Here is an 11,543-nt window from a genome sequence, read left to right as displayed (position 1 = left end):
CTTCAAAAACAGACTCCAACGTGAAACTGCAGAACTGGAATTAATTTGCAAACTGGATACCATCAGATTAGGCCTGAATAAAGACTGGGAGTGGTTGGGTCATTACAAAACCTAAACTTAATTTCCCCATTACTAATTTTTCCCTACTGTTAGTCACACCTTCTTGTCAACTGTTTGTAATGGGCCACTCTCTTACCACTTCAAAAGTTATTTTTCCTCCCTTGGTATCCTGCTGTTAATTGATTTATCTCGTTAGACTGACCTCACACTTGGTAAAGCAACCCCCATCCTTTCATATATTTATACCTGCTCCTGTATTTTTCACTTCATGCATCTGATGAAGTGGGCTCTAGCCCACGAAAACTTATGCCCAAATAAATTTCTAAGTCTCTAAGGTGCCACAAGGACTCCTCGTTGTTTTTGCTGATACAGACTAACACGGCTACCACTCTGAAACCTGTCAAGGTATTTGAGTAGATTATTGGCTGTTTTGGTCTCTTTGCTTCTGGGCACAATACAAGGGTTCCAGGGTTCTATTCCCAATGGAGGGAATCAGGAAGCAGTAGCCACAGATGTGGTCTTGCAACCATGGTTCAGAGGATTGCTATGTACATGTCTCCTGTTCCCCACAATGTCTAAAGCAATTCAGAAAAGGAAAGAGAATGCAGATGTTGTTCTGGTGTCTCCATTTTGGGGGCTCTGGCCCGCAAGACCAGGGCTTCTGATAATAAAATAGATGGCAGTCAGCACCTCCACTCTTTTTCCCACACAGGAAGGACCTTCAATAAGGACCAGTTCTGTAGCTGGATTCCCTAGCTGCGTGAATCTAGCTGTGTGACTTTAAGAGGCACCAACTAAAACAAGAAGTTTTCTTTGAGTATATGCCAGGCTCCTTTTTTAGAAGGAATGAGCCAAGTATTGCTGTGTTATCTGGATTTACTCCAGATTAGCAGTTGTGTAAGGAGAGCAGAATGTGTTCTGAGCAGGTTTATTTGGGAATAAACTAAGCTGAAAATTGCCATTCATTCAGAAGGAAAATAACCAGTTTTCTCTGAATGCCACATTACAGGTTTACAGCTCACTTTGCGCTCATTAAGTGATATGATCAAGAGCTGAGTTTATTCTTTACCAGATAAGTTCTTATGGGGATATAGATTATAAGCCTCCATGTCATAGTGCAAGTTAAATCAACCATTTGTTTTATAAAGATGTATTTTTTAAATTGTTGCTTAAATAAGATACTTTAAAAATGAATGGATAATTGGGGTTTTTGGTTTATTTTCTCAAGAATTCTGTGCCTCAATATAATAAAATTTATTTGAAACTATGTACCATAATAACACGAGAGGTAGAAAACAGCAAAACAAGTTACAGGCCAAAGAGAAGTCAAGCATAAAGACAAACACAAAAATCCCCTTTACCAAGCAAAACGTTACCAAATTCAGCGCATTTTACTCATTCTTAAGGCCAGGGCGTCACGTCATATCTACCTTTAGGTGCTTTTAAGAATTTTCCCAGCACCGAATAAGCTTTTTAAAGGCCAGCTTAAAATCTTCATTAAAACTAGTGTACAGCAGAGGGTTGATAAGGGAGTTGACATAGCCAAGCCATGTCAAAAAGTCAGCTACTTCTGCAGACACCGTGCGAACGCTCAGGCCCACAATAAGCTCCTTAATGAAAAATGGCAACCACGACAAGATGAAAGCCCCTAAGATCAGTCCCAGGATGCGAGCAGCCTTTCGTTCCCGTGTACTGGAAATCTGCTGACGGTCACCAGCCAGCTCCAGGTCATTATCAATAGGAGGAAGCCTCACTGACGCGTGTATTTTATCAAATTCCATGGTTGGGTCAGATGTCGAGAAGTCTGACACGCAGAACGTCTGCGTGAGCTTACAACTGGCAAAAGAATTTTGGCTGTCGGTGCTCCTGTTGCTTAGGTGGCGGCTTGACCCCCGTTTTTGGTATAGGCTTTTTGCAGCATGGTAAATTCTGTAATAGAGGATCAGTATTAGCGTCAAGGGGATATAAAATGCCCCAAAAGTGGAGTAAATAGTGTAGATCACGTGATCGTGTTGAATGCGACACTCGCTGGGAATTGTGACGCTGTGATGATTTCTCCAAAACAAAGGTGGCATCGAAATGAAAATGGATATAGTCCATACAGTGACTATCATAAGCCCGGCCCTTTTTGCCGTTCTTTTCCTGGCGTATTCAATAGCATCTGTGATCGCCCAGTATCTATCCAGTGCAATGACGCAAAGATGAAGAATTGAACACGTGCAACAGGTCATGTCAACGCTAAGCCATATCTCACAGATGAAGTATCCCAGTGTCCACGTATCCATCACTATGTATGTAATACTCAAGGGCATGACTAAAAGAGCAACAAGCAGATCTGTCACAGCTAGTGAACATATTAAGTAATTTGCAGGCTGGTGTAGTTTCTTGGTGGTGCCAATTGCTGTAATTACGGCAGAGTTCAGCAGCATAGTCAAAATTGTGATTATGGCCAAGGTCAGGGTAATAAGCATCTTTTCGGTGACTGTTTTGGGTTTGACAGCCACGTTGGCTTCTGTTGTGCAGTTTGTGAAATTCATTCCCCCCTCCCCCTGCCCCAGGATACACAGAGAAAAAGGCTGCCACTTCTAGATGTTAATGGCTCCCATTCAAAATTCCTCCATTTGAGAAAAGCTTCAGATGTGAAATTATTTATGTCCCATTTTCACTAGATCAGCTCAAAACATCCAGTTTTCCTTCTGCTCAGAACATCCAGTGTTCCTAGAAGATAAAAATTATATCAGTTAATCAATGTAGAAAAATCCAACTTTTCTTCTGTAAAAATCCTAGTCTTTTAATGTTATTGTCTCAAACAAGAACGTTGGTCATTTCCTTCTCCCCCCCCCCCCCCCATTTCTTCCTCGCTGCTGTTCACTTTTCCTGCCACTGCATAGTCCCAAAGAACACTTTTGGGCTAAATACTCAGCTAGTATAAACTGGTGTAGCTCCAGTGACTTCAGTAGCTCTATGCCAGTTTACACCCTCTTAGGATCCGGTTCTTTTCTTTCCTTGCAAATCAAATTCCAAAACATGAGTAGAGAAAATCTATCCTGTTACTTTAATTGCTGTCTTAAAATGCATTACTCCTGCATATCTTTTTTTAAAACAAAAGCCCATTTCAACTAATGCTTACTAGTTTTCATAGATTTCAATTCATTTTTCATATTCACATGTCTGTCTTTAATATCCTGGAAACAGCACATTTAAAAAAAAAAGATTATTTTATAATAAGCAGCCTTCAAACAAATGTTTAAAGGTTCATAACAAATATTCAGCTTCACACAATACATTAGTGTTGCTAAGAAGCTATGCAGTTTTGTGTAATTACTGCTGACATTTGACACATCTTACTGTGCATGCCTTTGGAGGAGAGACAAAAAGCATATGCCTTTGCTTTGAGGTTTACATCAACTTCTTCTCACTGTCACACAAGCCAGTGAGATGACAAGCACCAAGAAATCTCAAAAGATCCTATTTTGAAAATTTTTTGATAGTATTTTATTTTGAAAAAGTTCAAATGACAATTACAGATTTCAGACCTTATGCCATATTCCTTTTACATCTCAAGCCCACTGGTTTCAGTGAGAATTCTGTGTACTCATGATGTGCAGGACTGAATTTGCTGTTAGCGTAACACCAACAGACCCCGGTCATCAGGATTGAACCTGGGATCTCTGGAGCTTAGTGTATGAGTCTCCACTGGGTGAGCTAAAAGTCATGTGGCCCTTAGCTAAAGCTATAGCAGAGTCATTAATCTCTAAGTGGTCTCAGTGCCACTAGATGGGACACGGCACCACACCCAGTAGGTGCGTGGGTTACATTAGCAACAGCTGCAGTAGGCAGCTCTAAATTCCCAAGAAGGCTTTTAAAAGTGACTTTGTTGCACCAGTTATAATTAAGCTGAATACAGAGGACATGGCAAATTTAAGGCCTGCTCCATTAAATCAAGTCAATGGAAAGACTCCCACTGACATCAGCAGGACCTGGATCCGACTTCAATGGTGGAAAGTAGATCTATAATCTCATGTGTTGTACATAAACAAAATAGGAAGAGTTTTAAATGTTTGGTCTAAATGAAAGCAAAAGAGACCTCCCGAAAGCTAAGTCCTTTTCTGTCATATAACTATCCTCGGATAAAAAGTCAGATCTCTTCCTTAAAAACAAGTGTGAGAAGAGTGATAGAGGCTCACATATCAGATTCGTGGTGTGGTTGGGTTAAAATGATTGTTAGTTGGAATAAGCTAAAAGACAAGTCTTTGGAGATAACTGATTGTGCTAGTTTGGGGCTAGAATGTGGCTGCCGTCTCTGTGCAAGAGAGGGATAATGCAAAGAGACTTCACCCATCCCATTGCACCAAGGCCAGGCACAATTGCAATTCCTATGCTCTTCTTAGTACAAATACCTGGCTAGTGTTTCCTGGTGCACAAGTCACCCCCATGGCAGTGGGACGTGACCTCCTTCCCCCTCCACACCAGCCTGTGGAGCTGGCCAGTTGTAGAAGGGAGCACATGGAGTACCTTGGTGCAATGGATGTACCCCCCGCCTCTTAGCCTTGGTTCCCTGGCAGCTTCAGGAAACATTGTGATTCCTTGAGGCACAATGGCTCCTGGAGCACCTCCTAGGGACAGTGCAGCTCTGTAGAGCCCCCAGCATGGCCTCTGCCTAATATTGGCTGTCTGAGGGGGTTTAATGGACATAAGAACTGCTTATTGCAATGATTCTCAAATGGCTTTTCACTTTGATTTATTTTTAGGGAGCGGAGCCTTTGAGCTCTCTCTCTCTCTTTGCACCCAATAGATGCCTTGAAAAGTACATTCTTTTCTTGTTTAGTATAATGTCCTTAAGTAAACTATCCTAGTTTAATAGGCACAAGTGCAAATGCCCTCAGTAGAACACAGCTTACTGCTGGGTGCACATCACAACTCGGTTGTTTGTGTTCTGCTGCTCAACAGGATTGGATTTTCCCTCTGGAAACCACTGCAGTAATTGAGAAGACTGAGCAAACAACCAAACCAAACCAAAACAACTCCCTTTCCCACAAATAAAACCCCAAACCAACCACAACAACTTCTCTCTATAAAGCATAAATCTGCAGGTAGTTCAGAACAGGCTGAGAGGCCAGTTTCAAGTCAACAATGTTCTGATTCCTTCCTATCAAAATCCATAGCTGTGAAAGCTGTTTCCAGTACCTGTGCTCAGTGTTTGGAATGAACTTTGAGCATGAGGGATAATAGCTACACCTCTACCCTGATATAACGTGACCCGATATAACACGAATTCTGATATAACGCGGTAAAGCAGTGCTCTGGGGGTGGGCGGGGCTGCGCACTCCGGCGGATCAAAGCAAGTTCGATATAATGCGGTTTCACCTATAACGCGGTAAGATTTTTTGGCTCCCGAGGACAGTGTTATATCGAGGTACAGGTGTATTTGTGTGTAATATGTATTTCTATGTTCAAAGAACAGCATTAAGGCTGCAAAGTCAAAGTCACTAGTTAGAAAATGCCAGAATGAAGTTTGCCTGTGCAATCTTATGTGCATGCACTACGATACGGCCTTGAATTACGTGATCCCACACTATATTATCCATAGGATCGCTGCCTCATTCAGTGTCCAGAATGTACAGAATGTCTCACTTAATGATAAGCTAGTCAATATTTTTTCTCCTGAGTTTTCAATGTGCTGCCCACTATTTTTTACTGCACACTATTAAACCCTGCTCTAGAGACAGAATTATGAATTTCCTTATGGACTTTTCTCTGGTGCCCATTTCTCTGGTGCACTAATATCTGAGTGCTTCAGAAACATACATTTATCTATGGGGTGGTATTATCCCCATTTTATAGATGGGGAGCAGAGACAGATTAAGGTAAAAAGTTTCTACTAATTTTGGGTGCCCAATTTGAGACTCTAGGAACCTGACTTTTTTTCCAGAGCACTTAGCAGTGTACAGCACGTCATATATTCAGGCACAGCTTCTATTGACTTCAGTTGCAGCTGGGAGTGCTCATCACTTCTGCAAATCAAACCCTAGGGTCTCATGTCAGGCACCCACAAAACAAGGAACACAAAATTAGTGACCACCTGTGAAAAGTTTGGCCTCCGTGACTTGACTTGCGTCATACAGGAACTCTGTACAAGAAGCAGGAACAGAATCAATTCACCAGGCCAGTATGCAACTGCCTTTATTATAAGATTGTCCTTTCTTTTTCCTGCAATCCCGTTTCATTCACTACACACCTTCCCACGTCATCAACAAATGATGTAGGGGTTCTACCACCAACAGCCTCATTTACTACACAACTCAGATTCATCCCCAGAGTATGTCCATCCTGTGCACTAAATGAGGCGGGGGTCCTATGGAAAAAACATGTTATCATGTAATTAAAGACTGTGTCACAATGCCTATGCACAGGTGGGCCAAATTAAGGTTGCGCAGGTAACCTTAGTTCTGGTATTTCCTAACTTTTGAGTGTTTGACTTTGCAACCTGAATAATTTTGTTTTAATGTTTTAACAATTTTCCTAGGTTTTAAAAAAGCAAACTGATAAAACAGAAATTCCATCATGTGGCATCATATTGACATCCTGATGGGTCCTCAACAGGGGTGGAGCTTTTAGAGCCACCACACAGACCTCTGCCACTTGAGCTAATGGAATAACTGAGAGCAATAGTAGGTTGTCATTGTCTATATCAGTGGTTCTCAAACTGGGGGTTGGAACCCTCAGGGAGTCCCGAGGTTATTACATGGGGGGTCGTGAGCTGTCAGCCTCCACTCCAAACCCCGCTTTGCCTCCAGCATTTATAATAGTGTTAAATATATTTAAAAGTGTTTTTAATTTATAAGGGGGTCACACTCAGAGGCTTGCTATGTGAAAGGGTCACCAGTACAAAAGTTTGAGAACCACTGGTCTATATGGTTAGGAATGAGACCCACCCTTTGCCAGTGGGTTTCACTGGTGTTTGGTGACAGCAGAGGGGTGGTGAGTCAGGAACCTTGCGTTCTATTCCAGGCTCTAGAGGGGAGTATTTTCTAGAGGACTGTAGTAAAGTTGCTGCTCCAACATCTCCCTCCACTGCTGGCTGAATGCAGCAACTTTTCCTACAGTGTCTCCCCCCCCCCCCCCCCAGTCGTTTGGCCTACTCTGGCCATAAAAATGTTCTGGACCTCCAGCCAGACCATTTTGAAGAGTCCTTTATGCAAAGTCCCACAGCAATGTAAACAAAACCAAACCTTGCCCTGCTGGGCTCAGCTGGCAGCCATAACATCCCAGGCATGCCTCTGCAGCTCTATACTGGCCTCCTGGCTAACCAAAGGCTTCTGTGCCTTGCTCAGCCCCACCGCCCAGGGGCTGGCACACTCCTTCCCTCACTCAGGGTTCAGACAGGCTACAGCTCCCTCAGGGCCCCTGCCTCCATCCAGGCTTCCAGCTCACCCTTGGAGTAGCCTGTCTGGTCTGGTCTCCTTCTCACCCTTCATTCATGCTGCTTCCCAGAGAGATTGAACTTTCTGCCTTCTCTCGTGTTCTCCTCCCCACAGCTGGGCTCACCCTGCTCTATATGGAGACAAATCTTGCTCTCCCCGAGCTGGGCTTTATTTCGAATTAGGCCTGGCCCACCCTCCAGGGGTGAACAGGCAGGTTAAGGGACATCTCAGGCCCTTTCCCAGCATGTGTGGGGTGAAAACCCCATCACAAAGACAGGTTTCAGAGTAGCAGCCGTGTTAGTCTGTATCCACAAAAAGAACATGAATTTTTATCACAAAGACAGACAATGATGCCTGTGCCACCAATCTTGACCCCTTCTTCTCCCTCCCCTCCAACCTGTCCCAGTTCTGTCTCTTCCCTGCCCCGACTCTCTGTCCCATTCTCCTCACCTACCCAGTCCCAGTCTCCACTCCTCAGTCTTCTCAGCCCAGTCCCAGTCTCCTTGCACAGCCAGTCCCAGTTTGAACCTCCCACCAAACTCCTTGCCCCAAGTTGCCTTGCACAACCAATCTCAGTTCTCCTTTCCTGGCTTCTTGTCCAGTCTGTCTTTTCCCTCCTGCTCCCAGTCCCAGGCTCCCTCTCCAGGCTCCTCATCCAATCTCAGTCCCCCTGGCTCATTGTTCCAGTCTCCATGCTCCAAGTCCCAATCTCTTTGCCAAACCAGCCTCAGTTCTCCCCCTGAGCCCCAGCTCCTTGCCAGATATGTATCCCCTCCCACTCGTCCCTCTTTCCACCCCCAGTGGTTCTTAGATCGGAGTCGATCTATGTTTTCTAAAATTCTTTACTTGCTTTGATACAGTGGGCCAGATTCTCCATGGCCCTGCAACTTGGGTTTATTTCCAGCAGTGCAAAGTGCATGTAAATGGTTACCATTATGATTTGGTAGCATTGTACACCCACTTTGCGCTATTGTTATGCTGCCTGTGGAGCCACTTACAATGGAGAATCTAGCCCACTATCTTGTCTCAAAGTGGTTCACATACGCAAAGTTGTCATCTTCTCAGATGAGCAATTTTTGTCTTGGGATCTGTCCAGAGTGACAGTCCAGATTCCCTTGATTTTTGTTTTAAAATTACCTCTAGGTTATGACTCCACAGTACACAAATAATACATCTCTGTTCCCTTGGCAGTACTAGATCAATTTGAAGTGTAAGCATCTCCCTTACAACATGACTTGGTTTCAGTACTTTATCCTGCTGGCCCTTTTGTGACTGAACCTGTGAATGGGAAGAAAATATTGCTGCTTTATTAAAATGTGATTTATCTTGTGGAAAATAATGCTTAGCACCTATATAACACTGTATTTTTCAAAGTGATGTAAAATGTTAACTAAATCTCAGTATTGCAACTGGCCAAAACGTGGAATTTCCAGTTCACGAGAAATGATATTTTGAAATTTGGTTTCACTCCAAATCGGAACAAAACCATTAAAAAAAAAATTCCTGTGAACCAGAAACTCAGAGAAATTTCTGTTTCAGAAAAACCCATACTGGTCTTCTCAGTTTGCTTTTTAGTTGCCAGTCATATTGCTTGGCTTAATTGAAAGCAGTTGATTTTTAAAATGTATTATATTCTGGGGCATTAGTCCTTTTTTAGACTCCCATAGAGTTGAATGCTACAGGAGTCATGCTACCATAGCCTTTCTAATTGACTGCACAATATAGATTATTTTCCCCTCATATTGAACAATAGTATTGGAAAAGTTTTGTACAGCAGCTAGGATAATGGGGATAGTCAGGGATGTAAAGCAAGCGAACCCTGTAAACTTGCATTTCATTCCCACCTTCCTTATAGTGTGAGATTTTTGGAGCCTGCTGTACTGTAGAGAAAATGAAAACAAGCTGTGAGAGGGTCTGCTGTGGTTTTCGTTACTGTAAAGTAAAACTGCAGGAGTGTAATAAATAGAGAGGCTATTTTTGTGCTAGATCAATGAAATGTATCAGAAATTTCACAAGAGCCTGTCTTCATGAGATGTCTAGCTCAGTTATGTAGACTCCAGGTTACGGCAGCATGAATCTTTTGCAATGAAGGCTCGAACCTGCTTTTATTGAAGTCAGTGGCAAAACACACTGAGGTTTGCACAAACCATAGTGAACGTCGGGTCCTAGCCTTCAAGTTACATTTTTGAGGGTACAAACTGGTGAACTGAACCAACACTGTGCAAATCCAAAGCCTTGGGGCACAGCCTTGATAAAGCAGTTTGGAGGAACATCTGGCTTTCTGGCTGGTTATCTATACTGAAGGCCTGTATACTTTGGGGTTTGACTATCACCAATAGATTCACTCTCTCTTTGTACACAAATTGCTGTAATGCAGTACATAATAATTCTGGTGTCGTGTGGCCTGCTACTGTGTGTTTATATAATGATGAGGCTGTACTGACTATCATCTGTAAAAGACAGAAGCAATTGAATTTGGTATCATCACAACACATTACATTAATACAGATCATTTATGTTTTAATTTTAATGACTTATGGAACACCTATTGGAGCCTAGGCACTTTTTGCAGAATTTACAAAATTTCATTATTGAGTGTCAATGCAGTGCACTAATTTTGTCACTACTATTCCACAAAGCTAGCATCCTAAATGTCTGCTTGGTTTCTGTCCATGGTCCTTCACTGCTGATCTTATGACAAGCCCCATTTTTAAAGTGAAATCCTTACCATATTTTAATTTGCTCCTTGAATTTGAACTGTTACCTGTAGTCATTTGCCATGCTCTGTCTGCCCCTCTCTATTTTAAAACGTGATTTTAATTGTTTATATCTATTTTAGATGGACACAAATCACTGTTTACATGGACCCAGGGAACATATGAGTAAACTGTGGCCAAACGCACAGATAGCCTGGCTGTCAATGGGGACTGAGCCTGGACCTTCAACATTAAAAAACAAAGCCCTGCTATGGTGCCAAAGTAGCAGGCCTGTATTTCTGGTGCTGAAGGCTCCGGGTTTAAACCTACTGACAAGCATGGGATATGTGTGTATGTGGCTATGGTTCATTTGAAAAAAAAAAAAAAAAAAAAAAAAAGGCACCCCAATCAGGATTTGAACTTTGTTGACCTCAGATGCTTGGGCAAGATTGTCTAGCAGGAGAATTTAACACACTGGCCTAATCCTTGTGAGCATGTCTCCCTCTAGTGGTTGATCTCTGTGACTGCACAGCCAAGGAGTTTTCCCTTAGCTGAAGTGGTAGAATTTGTCTGTGATTTTAGTGGTGAAAGTCTTGGCTTCCGTCTTTGCTGACAAAGGTGGCATATGCACGCAGCCACAATTTGTCACATGTGCAAACCTTTTAAAACAATACTCACCTGCTTTATACAGGTCTATATGTGCATCCATTGAATTTTAAGTCTTGAAACAAAAAACTTTAAACAGCAATTATGTTGAGAAAATTGACTATGTAAAATTGCCCCCTTTTAGTCAAACACATGCGTATTCAGGCTTATATTTGCTTACTTTTCTGACAAAAGCAACATTTTAAATGTGTAACCATATTAGCCTTGCAGAGCTAACACAGCTGTGAGAAGGTGGGCTGGATTTTTTTCCATCATCAACAAAATTATGAATCTTTACAGTTAACAGAATCTTTTTTGGAGATGATACACAAGACACAAAGAACTGAGATCCCAAGCGCATCCACAGGGCTGGAAATTAGAAAATTTAAAAACTGAGGGCCAGTCTACATGCAAGCTGCTGTTTAAAAATTGATTTATGTAAACTGATATAAAATCCCTACATGGAGACCTTTAAGTCAATTTAAACCAGGCTTCTATCAATTTAGCTGCATTTCCTAAAGAATCAGTGTAAGCTAAATTGATGTAAGCAAGGTTTAAATTGATTCAGGAATATCCACACAGAGTATTGCATTGGCTTAACTAAATCGGTATAAAAAAGCACCTGTAATTAGACTGGTGCAAGTCTGTGTGTAAACCAGGCCTGAATAAATCTGATCTGGAGTCACTGAAAGACAATATACAAGGAAATCCATAACAC

General features: G+C 42.2%; 1 protein-coding gene across 1 annotated transcript; it reads right to left on the bottom strand.

The window, feature by feature from the left end:
• Positions 1-1,502: 1,502 nt before the first annotated feature.
• On the bottom strand, positions 1,503-2,621 carry HTR1E (5-hydroxytryptamine receptor 1E). Its single transcript, XM_065401926.1, has one exon. It carries the CDS (start codon positions 2,595-2,597, stop codon positions 1,503-1,505), a length of 1,095 nt encoding a protein of 364 aa, XP_065257998.1. The 5' UTR covers positions 2,598-2,621.
• Positions 2,622-11,543: the final 8,922 nt, after the last annotated feature.

Source organism: Emys orbicularis, chromosome 3, assembly GCF_028017835.1.
Source record: "Emys orbicularis isolate rEmyOrb1 chromosome 3, rEmyOrb1.hap1, whole genome shotgun sequence".
Classification (NCBI taxonomy): Eukaryota; Metazoa; Chordata; order Testudines; family Emydidae; genus Emys; species Emys orbicularis.
This window is presented reverse-complemented; position numbering and strand designations above follow the sequence as displayed.

Bases quoted from the DNA above. Each gene is read 5' to 3' on its own strand.
- HTR1E (XM_065401926.1), bottom strand. From the start codon at position 2,597: ATGAATTTCACAAACTGCACAACAGAAGCCAACGTGGCTGTCAAACCC.